At 42.4% G+C, this 25846-nt stretch overlaps 2 protein-coding genes across 2 annotated transcripts in view; both read right to left on the bottom strand.

The window, feature by feature from the left end:
- limd1a (LIM domains containing 1a) overlaps positions 1 to 25846 on the bottom strand; it is an 83726-nt gene that overhangs the window by 29390 nt on the left and 28490 nt on the right. The gene's annotated exons all lie outside the window — the stretch shown is intronic.
- The window catches only part of deptor (DEP domain containing MTOR-interacting protein), a 31178-nt gene that overhangs the window by 3389 nt on the left and 1943 nt on the right, over positions 1 to 25846 (bottom strand). The window contains exons 3-9 of the mRNA XM_004077743.5: positions 23813 to 23991; positions 22719 to 22842; positions 9989 to 10167; positions 8271 to 8453; positions 7321 to 7449; positions 3763 to 3833; positions 3479 to 3583 (exon numbers count right to left, since the gene is read on the bottom strand). Coding sequence (XP_004077791.1) covers positions 3479 to 3583; positions 3763 to 3833; positions 7321 to 7449; positions 8271 to 8453; positions 9989 to 10167; positions 22719 to 22842; positions 23813 to 23991 — 970 coding nt within the window. The remainder of the gene's footprint in view (positions 1 to 3478; positions 3584 to 3762; positions 3834 to 7320; positions 7450 to 8270; positions 8454 to 9988; positions 10168 to 22718; positions 22843 to 23812; positions 23992 to 25846) is intronic.

The following is a 25846-nucleotide window of genomic DNA, read 5'->3' as shown; positions in this document are numbered from 1 at the left end:
ACACAACGACGTAAACGCAGCAATAGCATTAACCTCAGCACAACGGAAATTAGGACTTTTTTTTCCTACCAGCGGAAAAAAAATCAATTTCAAACTATTCGGTGCGACGGAGTTTTAGAATTTTGAGAAAGAATTTTCTATGCCCTTTTTTTTCTTTCTTTCTCCATGGCCCTAATCCTCTTCTGTAAGCAGGTGTACGGAAAAAAACTCGTAATTTTGCGAGATTAAATTGGAAGTGAGCAGCAAGTGAACGCCGCGCAGCAGCAGAGCAGACCGACTAAACTTAGCTCTACACCGGCTTTCTAATGTTCTAAAGGCACTACAAATAAAGTTCCATACAAAGTGACTCTTATTATGTCTATAAAAGTAGTCTAAAGTCAAGCAGTTCAGTGATTACGTGTAGTTGATTGAGAAATTCCAATTAATCGATTGACCGCCCAGCCCAACTTCAGGGCTTTTGTTTTCACAGCTCGGTTTCTATACTGTAAATGTCCGTCTTGGTGTCATAATAATCCACCCGGACACAAACGGCAATTATTCATTTCTCCTTCGGGATCATGTCTCCAAGTGTTGGAACTTCTGTGTTTTGAAAAAGACGCTACCCACCAGTCACTCTCGAGTCCGAGTCCCTGATTGGTCACAGTGCTGCGTTGCAGCGTTCAGGCATGATAAAGTTCAGCCGATTGAACTTTCAGCACGCGATCAATGAACGCCTAACTTTCACATACAGCCCGCGACTTGCCTTAAAACGTAAAATGATCACGGGCGTTCCAGACGTGGGAGACGGAAATTCGGGTCTATGCACGTTTGCATGGAATTTTCATTGAAAGTGGCCGCATAAATGCGAGTCGACGCGGTCAATCTGATGTTATTTGGCTGATAAACGGTAGATCTAACAGGTTGATCTTTCCACATAACCCCTGTTCCAAGTCCATCCATGAGTTGGTTTCTGGATTGGTTTTCAACCATTTTAAGATGTATTGTAATCTATTTACAAGAAAGACGCTGTGGAAATTAGGTAACTCTAAGCCTCCAAAGCTTTTTGCAGATTTGAATGTTTTAGACCAATTATTGCTGGTTTGTTGTACCATAAGAAGCTTGATATGGATGAGTCGAATGCTTTGAACCATTTTAGTAAATATAGCAAAAAGAGAGGGGGAGAGTCTGGTTCCTCTTCCAAGAAAAAAGCTGTCAAAAGTCTGTTAGTTCTAACTGCTTCAATCTGTTGAAGCATCTCCTCCACCTCCTCCTCAGCCTCTCCTTCTGCTACTCTCATTTTCCTAGAGTTCCTGCTTTTGGATGGTGTTCAACCAAATAAAAGGAAATGTTTCCTTTAATGTCTCTTCTACACAAAGACAGAAAACAAACAAAAGCAGCGATGTCTGCCATGGCTGGTCAGTATTTGTCCATGTATACACATTTTTGTGTTTTTTAAATTAGTACATGAGGCTCATATGCTGGGAACACAGAAATTATCCTCCTGGACTGCAGCCAAAAACTGGGATTTGTAGATGAGTTGCCAGGCAACCGTGAGGTGAAGAAACTCCCAGAGAGCATTGAACAAAGTTTGCCAAAATGTCAAACTGTTCCTTTAAGACTGTGATGTTTTTCAGCTTATGTTGATTTGAAATCTATGCATAAACTTTGTTTTTAGTTCAAAATTACTCTTATATCTTATGTTATGTTGTTGTACAAAAACAATATTATTCATGTTGTGTTGAAAGTAGAATAAATCAGACCATATTAAGCGACTTTCGAAGTCTGAGTGGGTATGAAAGTGGTTTAAATTTTTTTTTATGGTCTGCAATCGAATTTCTATGGGTGTGTGTTTCCCCTTTGTCCCCATGCTGAGGCTTCTGAGCCAACACTTTACAATCTCCACGATCCCTCTGTGTGCAGGATTCCTCAGCCAAAGTGCCCGGCGGACGTGAAACCAGAGCTGGCTGCGAGGATGAGCGCACAACTCCGTTTCAGGCACAGCCCGCTGCAGAGCCGTGAAAACAGCTCAACAGAACCGATCGCAAATATAAACATGTAAAGCAGAGAAGAACTGATATCATTTCTTTCCTCGTTTCCTCTTTCGAAGCGGCGTGTTTACCCTCCGCCACATCTCTGTATTTCCTCATCTTCCACAACTACGCCTCCTGTCCCTCAGTCAATCATTAAAGCCACTGTGGAGCCTGTGGCCTCTTTCTTCTGGAGCAAACAGAGATAATCCGTCACAGTTTTCCAGAAGATTTGTTTTTCTGTCTTGGATAAAGTACGGGACGTTTTAATCTTAGCTGATCTCTTTGGATGTTAATAGGATAACAGTCATTCTATTCGTCCAGTCTTTGATTTCCACTTTGATCTGAAACTTTTTTCTCTTGGTTTTAGCAGCTTTAATGAGTCCACTTTCCCCCCTCTTTACAATGATTCCTTGCTGTCGTTCTTATCCACAGATCTTTATGAGGCCGCAAGGCTACAATTATATTCCTTTTGTTTTTCCTCAACATTTATTCAGCTTGATTGTGAACTCACAGCTGCTACCTGGCTGCAAAAAGAACTGGTATGCACATAATTATTTATTTCTCCTTGCAAATCTCTTCTGCTTCAGCAGTTGAAAGAAATATTTTTACAATTTTGTCATAAAACAAGATCAGTTAATTTGCCATCTACAGCCTAAAAGCCATATGTAGTAATATGATTATATAATGATGTTCAATAATGGTTATGGTGATGCAAAAAAACAAATTAAACTGACAGATTTAAAGCGAATGAGAAAGAAGTCAGGTCATCAAAAAGAAAGTACAACAAAGTACAAAAGCTGAGCACCAGCCCCTCACAATCCACAAAAACGAGCGGGTCCTCACATTGAAACATAGGCAAGTGAGAACAGCCCCTTCCAAGAAGAGTCTGCGCTGCCAGCTCCGCCCCCAGGCAAACACACACCCTGATTTAACCGTGAAGCTAGCTGTGTTTGGCAAAAACCCTCTCAGATCCAAAAATACTAACTATTGCTCTACAAACCAAGTCAGGGCGTCACAAAAATCTTTATTTTTTTTCACTTTCCTTTGATTGTAGGAAACAAAACCGACCTAAAGCATTTGAGTAAGCTTAAGAGTTTGTCCAAAGTCTTCTATTGCCCAAACTTTGATAGATAACATTTTATGCAGTAGGTCACACTCAAAAAACATGCCTGAATATTGTAAATACGTCACGAAAACACACAAACATTGCAAAACATTTCACTTCCACAATCAATCCTTCCAGACTCATTTAGCTGGAGATTGGTACACTTGCAGAATTAATAAGTTTAGATCCATATCTCCAAACTTGAGTGAAAGCCAGTGCCTGAGAAATCGAGTGGACTTACATGCGCACCAGTTTGTTTCTCGTCCGCACCACATACTTTGCTTTTGCGCATAAGAGCAATGAGCAGCAAACTGGTGCGCACGAAAAAGTATCTGGGACTTTCTGATGCTTCTTTCATCCGTACCTTCATGCCAGCAGCAGCTGCCGGTCCACTGGGATCCACAGCTTGAATGTGACACGGTTTGCTGCCTCGCACCACAAAGCCCCAACCGACAGCATCGCCGATGATCTGAGACACAACAGGAGTGTTTCTTTATTTTTATATAACTCCTTTTGCAACAAATATTTTTTCTAAACATCAAGAGAGAACATCAAGATATGAGGTCTAAGTAACTTTTCATGACCACAAACATTTGTGTAATACGGGATGCAGTTTGTGTGTGTGCACATTCTGTGTTTGTGTCCTACAGTGAATGTTTTCTTGGCAAAAGATCCTCCTGGTTTCTGCAGCTCCTCTGGAGTCACGTGTCTCTTAACGACTGTAAGAGAAACACAGAATGCCTTTCTTTTCTATACATCTGAATAGTAGAACAGTAAAAAAAATAAAAAAAACACATGTGGGCAAGCATTAGGTCACATGCACACACGTGTCAGTGTGATGGTAAATGTAGATGCCGCTCACATGCTGACAGAGACTGGAGGCCCTCTGTTTCCTGAAACACCAGCTTCTCTTTTTTCAACTTCCCAAAAAAACTATTACAGGGTTCAGCATAACCATGGTGGACTTTTCAGTATAAACATTCTCATGTTTTTGGGGGAAATGGCTGTGCGTTGTAAAACAAAAACAGCTCAATCGAAGAAGCTCAGGACCATTAAAATATTTCATGAAGTTGTAAACAAACTTGTTCACAATTTGAAAAAACAATGATAAATCGTGAAACCTAGGTTTGACTGTAAACTTTTGAGCACATTCTTTTAAAAGGGTGTGCTTTCTTTCTGTGTACTGCTCTGGATACAAATGGGTGCTCCTCTGTGAATCCAACGATTATCTTTTAAGATAAATAAGTTTCAGAGAAAAGTGTGTTTTATCTTCACGATGTTCGATCTTCTGTGAAACCTTAATCAGATAAAAATTGTAGGACAACTTTGTCCTTCTATCACTTTGTAGAATTTGTACTGAATAAAAACAACAAACATCAAGATGTAGATAAAGGGTTTTTAAGGTAAGATTAATTTAGAGACATAAAACAAAGAAGCCTAACAAACTTTAGTTTCAAAGACCCACTCAGATTATCTTTTTATCTATTTTCAGTGTTCCCAGTGGACTCTTAATCACGATTATACAATTTTTAACCAATATTAAAAAACAGTGTTTTTTTCTAGTGGTGTATTCAGCCTGGAAACGTCTTTTGGTCCAGACCAAGTCTGCTTATTTTGGTTATTAAGTTCAAGTGGTTGATCAGGTCAGCCAATGATCGAAGGATCGGCAGTTCAAGTCTTTTGGCAAGACACTTCACCCTCCCTGCCTGGTCCACTAGTGTGTGAATGAGCATGAATGTCCCGGTGACGGTCAGAGGGGCCGTAGGCTGGCAGTCACACCTCTGTCAGTAGCTTACCATCACCAGGTATGAATCAATAATGGCCACATTGTAAGCGCTTTGAGCGTCTGGAAAAGTGCAGATCAATCCAATAATTTACTATCATTATTATTTTCATCTCTATTTCTGTGGCTCCTGTAGTTTCAGGTTCCTTAGAAAACAAACTCAGCTAAGTTCAAGGCCAAATTGTTGACTTTAACACGGTCTTTAGGCGTAGCTTGATATGATCGCAGTTGGAGACACAGTTTGGGACCTGGTGCTGACAGCAGACAGACAAAAAAATTACGTCTTTATCTGAAAAAGCAGGTCGAGCAGGGCGAACTGAAAACTGCCTGATAAGCCAGAAGCCCCGTGTCTGAAGGTGTGACGAAGTGACAAGAAGCTACAGCGATGGAAACAGAGAAAACCATGGGCAGCTGTGGTGACACGTGAACACCAGGTGGAAATGATTACCAGCTCAACAAAACTAACAGAGCAGGAAGTTATGCAGCCAAAATAAAAGCAGGAGGAAAAAAAACAGGACCAGAAACTGATATCCAAGACAGTCCCATATTTCTCACAAGACTTTCTCTTTTGGGTGTTTGTTCATTAGCTTCCCAGAAATGGAATTAGCCTCCTGCTAAAGGTTTTTGTGCATTAATGTCTGTCAGAGTCAGAGTGGATTTGCCTGAAAAATCGCTTTTAAATTGTGAGGAAGTTTCCTGGCTTCAACATTTTAAACAGACACTGAAAGACATGCATGCTGGTAGAAAGACAACGCCATGTGCAGCAGTGCACACATATTCTTTTTGCTCTCTTTTCTCTTTATTACATTTCATTTGTGGTTTTTATTCTTTTAGACTTTCTTGCGTTATTGCTGATGTTTTTTGTTTGTCTCCTGTCACCTCTTTTTTTCCTTTTCTCAAAAAGTCTGGCCTTTTCCCAGGCCACAATTTAAAAAACAGGTTCTTAATACATTTTGCCAGGAATACCAAAGGTGATGAACACTTTTTTTTAATCATTGGCGATTTAAATCAGTGGTCTGTACATTTTCAGCTTCTCAGAGCCACAGTGTCAGAGTCCAGTCTTAGTTTCCAACAACCAATATTCCACCTGTCATTAAGGGTGTATTCAGACCCTAAAAGTCTGTTGGTCCGGACAGAGTCTGCTTAATTTAGTCTGGCTTGAGTCCTAAAATTGGTCTGTATTTAGACTGCCTTTTAACCGGACATTTCTGTTTTGAAGCAAAGCTTGTAAACAGAAGCACATAACTAAAAAGCTCTTCAGTCATTGGCCATGACTTAAGAGGGCGGGGCAGAGAAACGAGAGAATGGCTAACGTCAGGATTGTTCACTCATTCAAACTTTATATTTTGCTGACCACTTTTGAAAATCTGTCTCAACGTCACGTACAACACCTTTTGCTAGCTACTTTAGTACGGCGGAGGCCTGCTGCAAGGCGGTTACTGAGAAGATGACGGCTGAGAAGGTACGCTGATGAGTGTTTGTGACATATAGATTGTCAGGGAAAACAGTGTGAAAAACAATGTGCATCACGTTAAAAGTTGCTTTAATGAGCGTGCATTTATCTGACCAAATTTCAGTGAGTTGCTGTGTCTTACCGTTGCTCCATTGCTAATGGTTCCTACTCTGTTTACATCCCATAATGCCGGCTACCGTGGCCGTTTTGGTTCATTGTGCCGCTCCGAGCACAGAACCTAACTGTAACTGAAGACAAATTCCCTGTACATGCGCTGTACTTGGCCAATACAGCTGATTCTGATTCTGATTCTATTCAGACTGAAAAAAACTAAGAGCGAACTGAAGCTCAGCCAGATTGGAATTGAACCAAGATCCCCCTGAAAGATGGGTCCAAGGGCGGTTCCTGGTCCCGGACCAGGGTCTGTTTGGGTTTATTCAAACTGAAAATTTGTTCCAGATTATCAGGGGGAAACGAACTTTGTCTTTGTCTGAATACACCCCAACTGTTCTATTTGTCTCCACATCTGATTCCTTCAGCCTATGACGCCCATTATCTATTATGCATTTACTGTTTGGTGCCATTTGTAGTACTTCAACGTTAATAAAAATGCAAATAAAAGCTGCTCAATGTGGCAAATATTCGTTTCTACTGCTGGCCAGCAGAAGCTGTAAAATGATTGAATCATAAACTATGAAGTCTTTTTTTTAATCAGCAACCCATGAACTACCATAAAGTTTAACATCATATTTCATCTTTATGTGGTTAAAGAAGTTTTTAAAAAATAAAATAAAACCCATTTAGAATATTTAAACTCCAGTGAAATGGGATCATTTTCCATTGCTGTTTTTTTCTTTGGTGAAGCCTTCTGTCAGTTTTATATTTGGAGCAGCTCCTGACTGATAAGTACAAGCTGACAAACAGTATCTAAAGAGTAGTGTAAAGACAGTCTGCATGTATGGCATCCTACCAGATTTGGGGTTGCAGAGAACAGGTGGACTGCTGCTGAGAGTGGGGCTGCTGCTGTAGTAACCACTGCTGCCACAGCTGTTGCTCATGCTGCTGCGCCGAACGCCCACCACAGCTTTGGTGGGACTCACTGAGACCAAAACACGCAAACCCAAATGTTAGAAGTAAGAACACATTAAAGGGACAAAGCCTTTACGTTTCTCAATCACGAGGAGAAACCTTGTATGAAAACTGTCCTTGTTCATGTTGTCTTGGGTTTGACCTGAATGTGCTTTCAAACCTATTAGTTTCACAGTCTCAGGAGGGACACTCCGCCACAGGACCGCTAAGCAGGTAATGTGTATTAATTAGATGCACAAGTGTCGTACATAGGAATAAGAGGAGATTGGACATACAGTAAGTGTCAAAAATGTTAGGTAAAGATTTTAAATTACAAAAAAAGTAAAAAAAAAAAAAAAGTTTTATTAGGAATAAAACTTTTTAATATGTGTATTTTAGGTCTTTTGCCCATTCATGTGCTAAAGGTTTTTGTGAATGAGACGAACCTTCAGCCTGGAGTATGTATGTATGTATGTATGTATGGAGTGTGTATTCTCTCCATCTACTGAGGAAATAACTCAAACTAAAACAAATCTTCTCATCTTTTTTAAGTTGTGTAATCTTTGCTGCTTGATAAATCTACTTTTAAGTAAAAACATTCTGCTTATCTAACCCAAAACCTTTTAAAAAATCCTGCATTCCTTTAGGACATTACCAAACAGGAAATATAAAGAAGCTCTTAAGAACTGTCCTACATTAATGACATCCTTCTGCTTTTTGACAGTAACTTTCCAAAGATTGCTCCTGTGCTGATTGAAGTCCTGCAGACTTATTCTCTAAAATCAGGATGTAAACATGGTTTAGTGAGATGAGGCAGCGTTTAAAGAGCTCGCTGCCCCCTGGGGATTCTACCTGAGAGGAAGCTGCTGTTGCCTCCGTCCGACTGTTGCTTCCGGAGACAGAAGGGGCTGTCGTGGTTCTCCGGGATGCTGCGGCTGCGCTCGTGAAGCAGCTCAAGCAACCGCCGCCGTCGCCGGAAGTTCATGCGAAACTGGTAGAGGAGAGGTCCGTCCACAAAATGATGTTTGTTGGTGACTGAGAAAGTCAAAGAAACTACTCAGACAAGAGTAGGAAAATAACTCAAAATGAAAACCAAAATCGGAAAAGATCAGTACAACCCAGAGTGCCTGCAGGTTTTTTTCATATTTAAATAAACACCGGCTACTTCTGAGCCTTTAAACTTGATTCCACTTGTGTCGCAATTAAGTTAATCATTACACACAGCACTCAATCTGCACATCATCTGTGCTAAAGAAACACACAAAGTTTAACTTGGCTGATAAAACCAAGTTTAAAAATCATTTAAAAGGCCTATATCATGCTTTTCTTAAGCCCTTCAGCAGTGACGTGCAGTCAGGAGAGGCTTTAAAAATAGATACATTCAATGAGATGAATTTAATCTTTTGTAATCAAAAATAAATAAAATATTAATGTTTAGAGATGCCTAATCTATGATTACTTTCATGATTACAGTCATATTCACTGTTTAAAAAGAAAAGCAGTGAACATGGAGTACAAATTGCTTTTAAAATCCAGGGCACTAGATAGTTCCTCACTATCTACCGGTAGTTTTTTAGTAGTTTGGGAATTCAGACATAGTCTATGTGAGGCAAGGATCTGCATCACACATCAACAAGGTGAAGTGAAAGTACAGGCGGTTACGGGCTGCTGATGGAGGCGCCAATTCAAAGGGGGCATTGGCTCAGCGGGGGGGGGGACAAATCTGCGGCGCTATGGTTTCCTATTATCTCTTATATCACTGTGTTCAGAACGGCCTGAAACCAGCGCAGACAGGAGCGCCGAGAAGGAAGAGAAGACACCAGAAAGGTGTGTAGAGAAAAAGGGGAGGGATGGAGGGAATCACTCTCCCAATTTAAGTGGGTGGATGGAGGGGGGGCAAAAATCTATTTTATAAAATATTTTACAAATCAGTCATTCCCTGACATTCTATAGTGGTACATAAAATTCTGCATTTTTTGTTCATTTTTGTGTGAAATGGCTAAATAATGCATCACAGCAGTCCTGACTTGAAGATGCTCAGCCTGAGGCCAGAGGCCGACTGAAAAGAAAGGAGAACAGATGGAACCTACTGCGACGGAAGAAGAGAAACCCCTTTTTTATTTATTCTGTTCTCCTGTCCTAGCTGATTTTATGAGATAAAAATAATTTAAATGTATTCTTATTTAAATAATCTAATAATCTAAAATATTCTGAGAGAATAACTTGATTATTCAGGAAAAAAAGACACCTGCTGCGGGCGAATAACTGATTTTATCGATTATTACGGCAATTATTAGGAAAAGCGGACTTTTAGCTAAGGTTTCAGCTGCACTTTTCTCTAACGTATTAAATATTTGTGTCTTCTTAAAAATAAAATAAAAGTAGCAGCTGTTTTTTTTATTGTTTTCATTTTGATGTTCATTCAACAAGGAAGTTTTTTTTTTTCTTCTTCTCCTTTTTCTTCCAGGTGAACCTGCTGCAGTTGGAACCAGCCGTCTACCAATTCTTGTGACAGGTAGACAACTGGGAAGTACACAGAAATCCATTTTTTCTGTCTTCCTCTTCCTCACCGTGCTGAATGATGCCATGCTCCAGAAGCCGCCGGCCCAGCTGCTCCGCCTCCTCCCTGGTTGGAGTCTCTCCTTCCTGCAGCAGCCAGTCGATGAACTCTGAGGCGACCAGGGATCGCTCGAACAGCGAGCCTTCCTCCTGTCTGCTCTGAATCAAAGTGTTCTCTGTGTTCATTAGTCTGTTGAGAGGAAAAAAAGTCAAATTTAATAATGTTCTAAGGTTAAAAGCAAAACCTAATGGGAACAAATTCTACATCAATTTCAAAATAGATGTTTTTATTAGCAAACATGTTTTTTTTTCCAATTTGTCCTGTCCAACAGCTGAGCAAACAGATCAGAGCGGAAGGCCTCTTATACTGGACAAATGTTTCTGTTACAACAGGGGGTTAAGAAAATCTTCTGACACACAAGGTGTATATTTGTATTTGAGGCTAAACCCTATTTGTTTGTTTACATTTTCTGTTGGACCAGGAAGAGTGGGATGTTAGAACCAAGCACTGTTGTTGCTGCACTCTGCAGCTAATTTCATTCCCATTGGAGTCAGAAGGCATAGAGTTAATGCAGCAGCTTTGCTAGAAAACAAATGAGGTTTTCAGGGAGTTACATTCATAACTAATAATGAAAGCATAATCAATTTTATATTTGCGTATACATTTTGCAGAAGAAACATGGCGAAATAGGTAAAATAAGAACTCCTCCAAAAAAACAAATCCCTACTTATTTCTCTGTTTTGTCAATTGGACTCCATTTTTTCCCAGATGGACACACCAACCACAGACAGAACAGAGCCTTCCAGTTTCACCATAATTCCTTCAAAATAATGTTTTGTTTTTTCCTATCACTACTTTTGAAAAGTAGGGATACTCGACTAGAATCGCATAAAATCCAAAATATCCACCTAGAACCTTAAACAGCTCAAACGAAAATGCATCAACATTGTTTTAGTTGCTGATAAGGTTTCAAAGCTATGAAAAGAAAACACTGGATAAAATAGATCAAATTTAAAACAAAACATGAACTTGATCCATCTAACTCCTACCATCCAAAAAAAACACACACAAGACAGTTAAAAACGATAAAAACTGGGTATAAAAGAGGCTACCTTCAACAAAATATTCTACAAATGTGGAAAAAATGCGAAGGTAACAGATGGCCTGACATAAAATCAAAGAATGGGACCTAGTTTTTGATGACATTGCTTCTAAAATACACAGACAGGGATAAAATTGTTGGTAATTCTCTGTTAACAAAAGAAAAACCTACAAAGTAAACTCAAAAACCTCAAAATGGACAAACAAAAAAATTGACAAATTCATATAAATAATAATTTATATGAATGTTTGATGCTGAATTGTTTATTTTTAAAAACTAAACTTGGCTCACTTCTTGCAAACTTCTCCAACTGTCTCAGGTTCCAAAGGATCCGTCCTCCAGGCGTCTTTTTCCAAACTTCACTTCACTCCCTCCACTTCACAAAAGAGTTTTTTTTTCCTAATCCGTCTCAGATTGTTTTAGCCATTTATGTTCTGGCTCATAATCCTTTAAGCAATCCCATAATCTATAACTAAGGCCAAGCTTTCTGACACCAGAAAAGAGGAAAATCTTTTGCAAGTTATTTTTCTAACCAAGAAGAGAACGGCAGTAAAACAGCCCTAAAGTTACCATATCTGGTCTTTTCTTTTATATATCTACCAACCTTTTTTTTTTAACTACCAATCACTTTTAAATGCACTGCATTTTTAAATGATCATTTCAAACAGATGAGAATCAAGCTTCGGATTGTTATAGCTAAGTATATCATAGTTTAGTTAAATAAACCGGAATCAGATCGAACTAAAGCTATGTTTACACCACACTCGGTGATGCACATTCAAGCAGCCACTTCCAATGATAAGTCTATATAACGCGCTTCAGGCTTACTGTTTAAAACTCGCGTGTTCAGCTACACAAGTTGCTACGACTCTTTTCGGGCTCTATATACTAACGAGCAGCCACTGAACGCATGTTAAAAACTAAACCAGGTCGAACTTTGATCAATCATGAATTGATCTTGGTAGGGATGTATGGATGACATCCATTTTTAATTCACGGCAGTGCCAACTGTTTAGAAATTGATCATGGAGGAGAAATTAAAAAATGCGGTTGGTGCCCGGGCAGAATTATAAACGCCAAGATATCGGAATAGATCTGTGAAAGAAAAAGCCTGGAGCAAGATTTGCGACATTTTGCACCAAGCCTCTTCCAACTGTAGGTGGCAGACATGTGTCAGCAAACAGTGGAAAAGGAAAAAGGAAAAGCCTCTCCCTGTTTGTCCTGTGTAAACACCATGAGCTAAACAAATGCCCGGAGTGTTCGGGGGTTCAAACAGCATCCTGAATAAGGCCACTTGATCCTTTTCGATTGTCCCTCTGACGCGCCTCATTCAAGTAGAAAAAAGTAGAATTCTACAAGTCAGGATAAGAAGTGCGTCTTCTCCAAACTGTGTCCTTCAGTTCTATTGGAATTTCATAAACAACATGCTGACGGAACAACTGGGATGTAAAATTACAACCTTGGTCTGACTGAATGGTCTTTGGTAACCCAAATGAAGGGGGGAAAAAAGTAACAAGGGCTTTAATGATACCCTTAGTTCTGAGTGTGCGCAAGGGTGCCCAAGGATAGCGTACTGCTGCACACATCAATGTCAAGAAATACTGATAGCCTGATTCGGTTCCAAGTAAGGGGTGCAATCTGTACGGATCACTAGCCACGGTTCGGCACATACATGTCCCGCGGATCGTGCGTCAAATTCCTGTCCTCCATCTTTGTTTTAACATGCATCCAAGTTACTGCTTGACGTTTGTCCAAAATATTGTTAACGGGACGCTCACGTGTGGGAGGAGCTTCCATCAAAAGCTTTTGTCGACATCAACACGGACGAAGTGGATGGTGAGAGTTTAGGTTTATTTCTTTTGAAGAACTGTAAAAAAACGTTGCTCTATGAAATCCTTCAGAAATCAGTCAGAGACTCTCCCAGTGAGGAGCGGCAGCCGTCCTGCACTGTGGCAGGAGAACGCCGCCGCTCCTCTGGAACCAGGGGCAATTTCTCAAAGCATGTTTGTTTCTATGGGCATCTTTTCTATGTATGTTTTGAAGCTTTTTTTTTCTCATTTTACTGATCCAAAAAATGATCCGAACTCTGACTCTAAAACCATGACACGGTCTGAACCGTGTGTTTTTTTGATCCGTTGAACACTTAGCTCTAGGCAATGGTCCAACACAATCAATTATCAGGTTCTCAAATGGTTCTCCATCACTGGGATTGAATGCAATGGAGCAGGAGGGATAACCTGATTCGATTTTCCACTCACTTGACCAAAAGAATGACAGAAAGCTGTAACATCAGATTTCCGACCAGGACAAAAGAAATGACGTAAGATAAGATAAGGTTATATTTTTTGCTGTTTTCTAAGTATTCAGATGAGCCATCATATGCCAGACTAAGAATATGTGATCACAACTTGCTGAACAACATTCCACTCTGAATCACCCTGTGTTAAAGGGAACCACCACAACACTATTACCAAGGTCAAAAGGCGAATTATCTCCACAGGAGTTTGCAGCAAATACACAGGTTTTGAGGAAACCCGCAGATTTTTGTGCTTGTATAAACTCATTTTTTTCTTCTTTTTTTTTTTTTCTTCCTTTTTTTAACTTGTTCTGTCCAACAGCTGAGCAAACAGATTAGAGCTGAAGGCTTTTTGTGTTGGACAGGTTTTACTATCACAAAAAGAGGTTATATAGCTTCAAGAAACTAGAGTGTAGATTTGTACAAACCCCTTTTTGTCGTATTATTTTTTATTTATTTGTTACATTTATTGTGTGTGGGGAGGGAGAGGGGAAGAATGTGAGGGGAGGGTGGAAGAGAGTAAAAGGAAGAAAGGTGAAAAGGTGGGGGATACAAGCACTGATTTGAATAAGTTATTATTTTAAGCTGTAACAATTATACCAGATCTGCTGGAAAGACGAATGTTACATAAAAGGTGAAAATCTGACACTAAGATGAGTGAAAAAAATCTGTCCATCAATACACTGTAGGTAAGGATGAGGGAGCAGTGTGGCAGTGTGCACGTGCACGTGGGGGTGGAGATACATGCATGCTGCCGACGTGAACCGTGTGTTCATAAGGGGAGCCAGATCCTACCCAGCCAGACCAGCCAGACCAGGAGAGGGGAGGAGTCCCCCCAGGCCAGAAGCCCCCCCAGCATCCGGACCCAGGCAGCCCGGGAGGGGAGGAGGAGGGGACCGCCCACCCCACCAGCCAGGCACAGAGAGGGCCCCCCTAAAGGGGCCCCCCCAATGCCCAGAGGCACAAGCGAACCCAGTGTCCGGCCCCCAGGCCACAAGACAGGAGCGCTTAGCCGTACCAGGCGGCAGCCATGGGGGCCACCGGGCGCCGGACACCGAGACAAAGGCCAGGGACGTAGCCAGGGCCCCCGGAACCCATGAGCCGGCCACCACCCGACCGGCGCCCCGTCTCCGCAAGCCAGCCCAGGCACGCGACCTTAGCAACCCAGGGATCGCCACGCACCCACACCCACCCCCCATAACCCTAAAACCCTACGCACTACAACGCCCCCCCCCCCCCCCCGCCATAATATCTGAGCCCCCTCCCAAACCCTCTCAGTGCCCTCCCCTCTCTGTGATGGGGAGGGAAAGCCCCAGAGGGTCCCAGCGAGCCAGCCCCCAGGTCCGTCCTACCCATGCACTCACACACACATACTCACAATCATCTGGTTACCCTCCCTACCCCCGCCGCCACGCAGTAACCCCCCCCCCAGCCGGCCGACCCCCAGCGCCGTATGCCCGACCCTTCCCGCAGCCGCCAGGATACCCATAAGCCCGGCCGCCCTGAGAGGACCAGGCGGGTGAAGACCGGCCGCCCCCCCCCGACCCCACCCATGTATGGAGGTGTGGGAGTGCTGTGTGTGTGCTGCAGGTAAAATAGGAGGTCACCAGTGTGGGGGGCTCCACCGCTGCCAAGCCGCAAAGCCCCCCACTCCGGAGTCCCTCTGTGAGTGGTGTGTATTTGCTGTGTGTGTGCTGCTAGCATGCAGTGTGTGTGTCTACAGAGGAAGTTAAAATTGTGGGGGGGGCCAGCGAAAGGTGAGCACGGATGTTTCACCGTGCCCCCCTCCACCAGACCCTCTCCACAAGGCCCCAGATGAATCAGAGTGTCTAATATGCAAGTAAAAAGTGGGGAGGAGGGCGGGTGCCAACGAGAACCCAGAGAGGGGCATCCCCAGTGAGCCCCGCCAGCATACCCCTCCCATCCAGATCCCGGGGCCCTATGTGCCTGTGTGCAATATTTGTTTGGGTGAGAGCGGGGAGAAGCGGGCGGATGGGCACAACCGGGGGAGAAGGCTCCCCCGAGCGACCGGCCCCCCAGCCGGCCGCGGTAGACGCCCCCCCTCCCAGAGCGGCCGGGCAGCCAGAAACGGCAAGCCAGCCGCAGTTGGAGGCCAGAGCCTCGTGGCGCCGAGAAACAGCCAGCAAGGAAGGGTCCCGGTGCCAGAACGGAGGGGCAGGGGGTCCAGCCCCACCATTCATACCCTGGCCTCCCTAAGGACTAGCACACCGCCCCCCCAGGCCCCCCCCCCAAAGAAATAAATAAATAATAAAATAATAATAATAATAATAATAATAAAATAATTTATAAAATAATAATAATTAATAAAATAATAATAACGATAACAATAACAATAACAATAACAATAATAATAATAATAATAATAATAATAATAATGAAATAAACCCACCCAAGTGAACCCATTAACCCCTGCTGTGACTGCGGCGTCGACCCCCGGGGGGCCAGGCCACGCGCCAACTACCGGCCACGGGCGAAACACCGGCCATGGGCAGACGACCCCAGGCCCCAGAGCCCCAAGCCCCCCACCCAGCCCCCGCCACGGCGACCAGCCACCCAGCACGGCACCCGGCCGCCGTTCCCGGTCAGCCGCACTGCCTACCCTGCGCCCAGAAGGCACCCGCCCAGGAACCCCTGCCAAGTTGCCGGCAGAGTGTGCGCCCCCACCACCACCCCACCCAGGCAACCAGAGCCCCGAGCCGGGAGAACGACAGGCCCGGCAGAGCCCATCCCCCCAAACCCACCCCGGCCCACCCAACCAGCCAGGACCCGGCTCAACCTATCACCATCCCACCCCTACTAGGTGATGTGACTAACCAGCTGGAGCCAGGGAGAGTCTGAAGCCGACAGGTTTTTTGTGGAGGACATTATCTCTAAACTAATATGCTCTGACATGAGGTTTCTGTAGTGGTTGATGCTAAGATTATTTTTAGATTTCCACTTTAGGAGGATAGTTTTCTTTGCGATACATACAGCGGTGAGAACCATATAAGCCTTGTTAGATTCCATGTTGATGTTATTCAGGTCACCTAATAAGCAGAATTTGGGGCAAGCAGGAATCTTGTGATTAAACCAGATTGATAAATCCTCACAAACCTTACGCCAAAATGATTGGACAGGTGGACAGACCCACAGGGCATGCAAATAGTCGTCTATGTTGTTACCTATGCACTGTGTGCATATAGCAGACTGATTGAGACCCATTTTAAATAACCTCTGTCCGGTGAAGTGAGTTCTGTGGAGAATCTTGTATTGAATAAGTTGCAGATTAGGGCTTTTGGTCATATTAAAGGCATTCAAACAGATCTGTAGCCAAAATTGATCACTAAAATTCAATGATAGCTCAGATTCCCATTTTGTCATGGGTAAGTAAATGGTTTCATCTATGTCTGATAACATCTTATAAATTTTGGAGGTGAGTTTGGGATTTTTAAGGTCCATGAAATGTGTTACTGTAAGGGGAGGGTCTAGGTCTATTTGGGTCAGGCAGTATTTAGTGCTTATAGCTGATTTAAGCTGCTGATATTCTAGAGATTTGTTTATATTAATTCCATAGGTTGAGGATAACGTTGAGAGGGACATAAATTTTCTATTCTGAATTATATGCCTGAACTGCTGGATTCCTTTGTTCTTCCATGAAGCAAAATGAATCATGTTTTTGTTAATCAAAATGTCAGGGTTATTCCAAATGGGGGTAAGTTTACATGGAAATAATGTGAGGTTGTTTTTTTTAAGAAAATCCCACCAGGCTGTTAAGGATGAGCTGATGTTTAAACTTCTGAAGCATTTGTGTTGTTTAATTTTAGAACTGAAGAAAGGTAAATTAGAAATATCTAGGTTATCACAGAGATTTTGTTCAATGTCTAGCCAGGATTCATCTAGCACACCAGGATTCAGCCATTTTTGTAAATAACACAATCTGTTCGCGGAGTAGTAGTCCTGGAAGTCTGGAAGGCCTAGTCCTCCTCTATCTTTAGGTTTTTTAATAGTTTTTAAAGTGATCCGTGGGGGTTTACCTTCCCAGAGGTATTGGGAAATGAATGAGTCTAATGATTTGAACCAAGTAGTTGGAGGTTTGGAAGGAATCATTGAAAATAGGTAGTTAATTTTTGGGAGAATCATCATTTTTATGGCTGCAACTCTCCCGATTAGAGAAATGGGTAGAGTTTTCCATCTAGTGAGATCAGCCTCGGTTGTTTTAAGTAGTTGGGTGTGGTTTAGCTTGAGTAGATCAGAAAGCCTAGAGGAGATATTTATACCTAAGTACTTTATGTTGCCTGTTTGTATTTTAATAAATGACGGATTTAGATAATTGCAATTAATTGGTAGAATTGTGCTTTTAGACCAGTTTATGGAGTATTCTGAAACTGAGGAAAATCTATTAATTAGGGAGATGATTTGGCAGATGGAAGATTGTGAATTTGGAGTAAATAGTAAAACATCATCTGCATAAAGACTTATTTTGTGTTCTAAATTTTTGGTTTGAATGCCTTCAATGTCTCGACTTTGCCTAATAGCAGCAGCTAGAGGTTCAATAAGTAGTGCAAATAAAGACAGAGATAGTGGACAGCCTTGTCTGGTTCCTCTTTGTAAATTAAAGCTTGGAGATGTTTGATCATTTGTTCTGATACGAGCATTAGGAGAGGCATATAATATTTTAATCCAGTTAATAAATGATTTTCCAAAGCCAAATATGTTCAGGGTGGCTATTAAAAATTTCCAGTTGACCCGATCAAATGCCTTTTCTGCGTCCAGTGACAAAATGGTTGCTTCTCGGTTGTTGATGGTTGTATAATCTATGAGGTTGATTAATCTGCGCATGTTGGTAGATGAATGTCTACCCTTTATAAAACCAGTTTGGTCAGGATGTATTAGAGAGGGAACTACCTTCTCCAGCCTTCCCAGCAAAGCTTTGCATATTATTTTAAGATCTGCATTAATCAGCGATATGGGTCGATAGCTGGATGGTGATGTGGGATCTTTCCCAGGTTTCAGAAGTAAGATTATATTAGCAGAATTCATATTTGGAGGTAGATAATTGTTGTCCTTAATTTCTATTGTCATTCTGAGAAAAATGGGAGCTAAGATGTCTACAGCGAAGTGGAGCAGAGCACCAGAAAAAGACATGCTAGAACATTTTCCTTAGGTGGATTTTTACAGCTTTACTAGTGTCAAAAGGAGTACCATTGCGCAGAAATGTTTCAGACAAATCAATAACTGCGGTTACATGAGCAAAGCGTCTTCGATCAGATCAAAGAACGCATTAGAATTAAACAGTGTACATTGGCCCAGAAAAACTTCATCCAATTATAAGAAACGTTTACACTTTCGATTGGAATATATCATTTTGACAAGCGCAGAACTATCTAAAATACCGAAACGGCCGTAGAAGACGAAAAACGAGTTCCGTTGTAAACAACCAAAGCTGCGGAATAGAGCGAGATGATCTTCTAAACGTGAGTTTATTATTGGTAGGATTTTTATTAAGTGCCTGTTCGCCCGTAATGTTTTTAATCTGTGCGGCCAGTGCTTTATTCTTGGCCGAACGGACTGGAAAGAAGGGTTAGGATTAGGCTAATACGTGCTAACAACATTTACCTTTGGATGTACTCAAAATCCGTGCGGGCAATGCCGCAATGTGTGTCTTGTCTGAAAGTGCTGACCGTAAATATGCTGCAATAACGTCAGCCTTCATTTTGTCTGGACACGATTGGTAACACAAATTCACATGATTGTTTACACGGTTTCTCAGGACTGTGCGGAGCAGCATTTCTGCATTCAAATGGCGCCTCTGCCAGCTCACACACCATCCCAAAGCCAGTCCTCTGCTAGGAGACACGGTTCTCCCGGGAGACAGGGTTCTACCAGGAGACACGACTCTCCTGAGTCCAGCAGCTCACTCCTGCAGAGCAGCCGGACGAACTGCGTAACAAAGCCCCCTCCTACGCCCTCAAACACGAAGCTACAAGTCCAGCTGCTCTGCTCAGAGACATGGTTCGCTCGTGCGGAGCAGCCGGTCCTGTTGCGTTCCAAAGCCATTTCTGGAGCGCCACACCGTCTACACATGACGTAAAAGCCAGAGCAGTAATGACCCACAATCGGAATAAATTGTTTAGATGCATGAACAATCGGCATAACCCACCTATCTCAATTGGAAGGGATTTTGTTTTTTTATTCTGATCAGGTGTCTTTTCTGATTACTTTTGTCCATGTAACAGGAGCTAATGACATCGCTCATTTTTTGCTTCTGTGCGCGTATGACAGCACATGCTAAAAAACACAGAGGGCTTACTGACAGTAACAAGAGTGGGATCAAGAGCACAAATCATGAGTGAATCAAAAACTTCTAGAGTAGGAAAAACTTTTTTTACAAGCCAAATCCTTCCCAAGAATCATATCAGCAAAATGTAATTGCAATTGAAACGGTCACAGACCACAACCTTGGCTAGCCCCGACACCAGCGGAGGACGTAAAAAAGCTGTGTGCATAGGTGCTCGAAGAGTCAAAATCACAAGAAAATCAGTAGAAAACAGAACGAGACTGCTAAGTAGAAACATCTGATTGGCTCTAGTGTCACGCAAAATTGTGAGTGGAACCACATCCTTTTCTGATTCAGTGAGGGAATCTGTACCTTAGAATATAAAAACTTGCAAACCCCAATCTGTCTTTTCTTTGGGATCAGTTAAGTTTGATGAGAGCACAGGATCGGTCTGGACAAAACTTGAACACAACGCTTTTTGGCGTCTTTAGGCTTTTATTATGTTCCTTCCTGGCAAGTATGGGACAGGTAGAGACAATACGTCCTTTTCCATGACAAGAAAAACACTCCTGACTGTCAGGAAGCACAGCTCCAGTGTGTGGCATACCTTTGGGGAAGGATTTTGTTTTTTTAAGTCCAGCTGGAGAACTGTCGGCATGTGTTGGGGAAAACACACAGCGATGAGTCAGCACAAACTCATCTGCAAGTACAGTAACACTGGTTAAAGATGCGACTTTCTCCTCATTCAAAGAAACAACAATTTATTCGGGAAGGATAGATTTAAAGTCCTCCAGCAGCACCAACTCCCGAAGCTAAGCAAAATCCTCTACTATACAAGCAGCATACCATTTATCAAAACGGACACATTCTACAGCGCACACTACACATACGTCTGGGTGGCTGATTTCTTGACGTGCTCTGGACGTTTGTCTGTATGGTTCTCATACCAATCCATATGCCGGTGGCGGACCGTGCGTTACACACTTGGGCATTCAGTAGTGCTACGTCTGATTCACTCAAACCCTCACAGTTCAATAGGGTGTCGGTCCACTTTTTGCAGCTATTACTGTACTAAGATATTTAAACTCCTCCACCTGGGGCAGGGACATTCCACCCACCGAGAGATGGCAAACCACCTTTTTCCGGTCAAAACCATGGCCTCAGATTTAGCGGTGCTGACCCTCATCCCAGCTGCTTCCAAGTCAGCCGCAAACCACCCCAATTCACGAGTTCCTGGCTCAATGAAGCCAACATCATCCGCAAAGAGCTGAGAGGAAATCCTGTGGTCCCCAAACCAGACCCCCTCCGGTCCCTGGCTGCGCATATAAATTCTGTCCATAAAAACTATGAACAGAACCAGTGATAAAGGGCAGCCCTGCTGAAGTCCAACATGCACCGGGAACAGGTCTGACTTACTGCTGGATATGCCAACCAAGCTCTTGCTCCAGACAGTCGTCTGTAGAGCTCCACGGACACCATACTCCCAGAGCACCCTCCGTAAGATACCATGGGAACGCGATCAAACGCCTTCTCCAAATCCAGGAAACACACGTGGACTGGATGAGCGAACTCCCACGAACCCTCCAGCACCCTGAAGAGGCTGTAGAGCTGGTCCGCTGTTTCATGACTAGGGAGGAAACCGCACTGTTGTTCCTGGATCCGAGGTTCGACTGTCAGATGGACTCTCCTCTCCAGTAACCTGGCATAGACTTTCCCAGGGAGGCTGAGGAGTGTGATTCCCCGCTAGTTGAAACACACACTCCGGTCCCCGTTCTTAAAGAGGGGAACCACCACCCCTGTCTGCCAGTCCAGTGGTACAGTTCCCGACTGCCACACGATGCTGCAGAGACGTGTTATCCAAGACACTCCCACAGCATCCAGAGACTTGAGGTACTCAGGGCAGACTTGCCCTTGAGGAGCTCATTGAATACCTCACTTCAGCTTGGGTGATAGACAGCCTCACCCCAAAGTCCTCATTCTCTGCTTCTTCAAAAGGAGGCATGTCAGTGGGATTGAGGAGATCCTCGAAGTGTTCCTTCCACCGCCCGACAATGTCCACAGTCAAAGTCAACAGCCCTACACCTGCACTGAAAACGGTGCATGTAGAGAACTGCTTTCCCCTCTGAGGCGCTGGATGGTTTGCCAGAATCTCTTGTAGGCCAACCAATAGTCCTTTGGCCTCACCAAACTCCTTCCAAGACCGAGTTTTTGCCTCCGCAACAGTCCGGGCCGCAGGTCGCTTAGACTTATAATTATTAGACTCTTTATTAGACTTAGACTCTTTTCTTTATTACCGTGACAATCAAATTATACAAATATGAAGTTTAACACAAAATGGTAACTAAGCAGAGTCACAGACAGATTTAGGCAAAGGAATGCACGGTGTGATCTCTTGCATTTTATTTGTCTGCTTCAGAAATTTAAATTTTTTATTCAAAATAAAAGTTGTAACTGGTATAACTAGCTTCCCTTTCACACAAATTGCTTTCTCCAAAAATAAATCATTTTTTGTTAACTTCATAAAAACAAACGAAAGAAAGAAAAAAACTTTTCCATGAGTGGGAAAGTTTAGTACTTACAGCTGGACACAAGACACTAAGAGAGGGTTCCACGTGCAGGATATTTGTGTCACATCACTAAATATAGCTGTTAATAAAATTACTTTACAAGCTGGCAAACACATACTTAGGGTGTCTGAGTGGTTACCAAGCGCTCAGCTGCTCCATAGTGATTACATAATCAGAGGTCTGAGCGTTGACATGACGGACATCTCCTGCACCATTTCTTTCTATTATGCAACAATGCTCCGAGTGTGTCTGTGTGCATGGTGGAGGAGGGAGCATAGAATAAAACAGGTTTGTGATTGTCGGAGTGAGTTGCTGGGTGAAGCAGGAAGGTTTGCCAAAACTCTAAAAAAAATATAAAAAGCTGGAGAACGGATGCTGAATTATTTTGACTTGATTTTTCTTTTTTCAAGCAAAGCAGCACATGATGGAATAGCATCCACTAAAAGAATCTCATCTACATGTTTAGATACAAAACAACTTGCGTTTGAGCATTCCTACTTTTCATAGAGCCGCTGACCCCTCATGAAGACCTTAGACTCGCAGTCCAGCGGGAAGGTGCCATCATCCTTTCTGAAGCGGTAAAACAGCTTCAAGTCTTTGAACTCCCGGTGCTCATCACACACTGCAAATACAAAAAATGGCGTGGAAAGAGGTGCACACCAGTTCCAGAAATGCAGAACTAGAAGCTTGACACATTTCCTTAAGATGGCTCGCACAAAAATCCACAAGTGTTAAAACATTTAACGATGCAGAACAAAAACAAAGTACAACGTTTAGAAAAAACTCTGGGACGCTGCGTTTCCAGAAAGTAGACTCTCGCAGTTCATGTTGTATGAAATTTGCAAAACTAAATAAAACTACGAAACCTTCTCAATTTGGCAGAAATCAGTTTTTTTTTTGTTAAGCAATCTATTTAAACCATTGACCGTATATTAGAACTGGACTGAGTAACCCCCCCCCCCCCCCCCTTGCATTCTATACAGGAAGTACCCGCTGGTCCCAAAAAGCCAAAATCCTATAGACTTATTGAGAAATAAACAGATATTACTTAGTCGTTCTATTTGTCAGAATAACCATTCTTGCTCTGTTACCTTTTTAACACGTTCTTATTAATCCTAAATGTTTTCAGTAGTGAAAGTTATTCAAGTTATAAACTGGCTAAATAAAACTACGTTAAACGTTTGACAGATTCTCCCAAGCCTGCTATCAAGTTGGTTCTCCTGTTTGGCGAGAGATGTTGCTATAGAAACGTTGACACAGACCAATCACTGCTTACTGACGTCCGGCTCCAACATGGCGACGTCCATATCGTGGAAACTTGGCGACTGAATTGACTTAATTATGCTGGAACCAGAAGTAAGTCATTTCCTACGGGTGATGTCACACTCACTTGGTCCAGTTCTCATATACAGTGTCAGACAAACACTGAAGCTTTCCTCAGTCTTCCTCTGATCTCATGTGAGGCAGATTATAGTCAGATCCTGAGCTGGAGCCGTACTGGCAACAATTTACGGAGGATCATCCATTAATCCCAGAAGATGTCAGACGAAACCCTCGCACTCACAAAACAGACGCATTCAGGTCTGCCTTACCGTGGTGAATGATGCTCTGGTCCATAAGCTTCTGCACGATCTTGATGGCAGTGGCCCGGTCAGAGGCCTCCTTATGTTCAAGCAGCCAATCAATGAGCTCCTTGGCCACAAAGCAGTTTGGGTAAGTGCGGAGGTGGTGCCTTCGATCTTTGATCACCTTTGCTTCATGCAGACGCAGCCTGTAAACAAGGCAGTGTCAAAGAACATCTGATTAATAGACAATTTTGAATAATTCTGGCAAAAAAAAAACAATTGGATGAACTAGGAAACTATTTCTGACCTTCACTGTGCTTTATATGGTGTACAATATGGGAAATAATGTGTCATACTTGAACAAGATGCTGTTTTGATTCTCCCACTGTGTCCTGTACCTGAACCTAAGTGTTGTGAAACAGCTTCAGCCAGGCTCCCTGCAGAAAGCCAGTTCCCCTCTGTGCAATCTGTGCAGCTGGCAGGCCTCATTCCTATTAGGCAAGACAGCCTCGCTCTGCTGTCGCCTTCTCTCAACGGACAAACAAACCTGAGACTAAACCAAGATTGTTTTCCTTGATCCGTCATCTGCACAGAAGCAGGAACCAAGATCAAACAAAAATCCTTGAGGCTTCTCGCAGTTTTTTCCCCCATCACATTTTGGTCTGACACAACAAACTGTCCATTCACAACTACAATGGTCACAAGACCCACAACAACAGCTGTGTGTGTCTGTGTGCCGTGACGGTTAGCTGTCCGCTCAGCCCTTTCTCTGAGAGGGATAGGAGTAGCCAGCACCATGACACTCAGCCGCTCCAGCACAGCCAGGCGTGCCGCTGTCAGTCAGGAGCTCACAGCACCTGATAAAATGAGCAAACAAGGGTGTAGCAACATGTACCAAGTGTAAACACTTGATAGTTTTGTCTTCCGTTTTAAAATAGTTTAGCTATCAAACCTACAGAACCCTGCACACAGATTAGTGGTAGGAAGTAATAAAAAGCTCATGTCTGCTAACAAAATTCTAATTTGTACCTAAAAAATGGTGATTCGTGTCCTGAAAACACTCATTTGTGCTCACAAAATACTTATTTCCGCCTACAAAATGCTGAATTCTGACTATAAAATGTTAAATTTGTCAACAAAATGCCAGTTTGTGCCAACAAAATGCCAATTTGTGCCAACAAAATATTAAATTGTGCCTATGAAATGCTTGTTTGTGCCTACAAAATGGTCAATTTTTGTCAACAAAATGCTAAATTATGTTAACAAAATACTAAATTGCGCCTACCAAAAGCTAAACTACGTCAACAAAATGCCAGTTTGTGTCAACAAAATACTTATTTGTGCCTACAAAATGGTCAATTTTGTCAACAAAATGCTAAATTGTGTTAACAAAATACTAAATTGTGCCTACAAAAAGCTAAACTACGTCAACAAAATGCCGATTTGTGCCAACAAAATACTTTTTTGTGCCTACAAAATGGTCAATTTTGTCAACGAAATGCTAAATTGTGTTAACAAAATACTAAATTGCGCCTACAAAAAGCTAAACTACGTCAACAAAATGCCAATTTGTGCCAACAAAATACTTATTTGAGCCTACAAAATGGTCAATTTTGTCAACAAAATGCTAAATTGTGCCCACAAAATACTCAATTGTGCCCACAAAATACTCAATTGTGCCCACAAAATACTAAATTGTGCCTACAAAAAGCTAAACTCCGTCAACAAAATGCCAATTTGTGCCAACAAAATACTTTTTTGTGCCTACTAAACGGTCAATTTTGTCAACAAAATGCTAAATTGTGGTAACAAAATACTAAATTGCGCCTACCAAAAGCTAAACTCCGTCAACAAAATGCCAGTTTGTGTCAACAAAATACTTATTTGTGCCTACAAAATGGTCAATTTTGTTAACAAAATGCTAAATTGTGTTAACAAAATACTAAATTGTGCCTACAAAAAGCTAAACTACGTCAACAAAATGCCAATTTTTGCCAACAAAACACTTTTTTGTGCCTACAAAATGGTCAATTTTGTCAACGAAATGCTAAATTGTGTTAA

This window comes from Oryzias latipes, chromosome 16 (genome assembly GCF_053564925.1).
Source record: "Oryzias latipes strain Hd-rR chromosome 16, Olatipes_Hd-rR_3.1".
Lineage (NCBI taxonomy): Eukaryota > Metazoa > Chordata > Actinopteri > Beloniformes > Adrianichthyidae > Oryzias > Oryzias latipes.
This window is presented reverse-complemented; position numbering and strand designations above follow the sequence as displayed.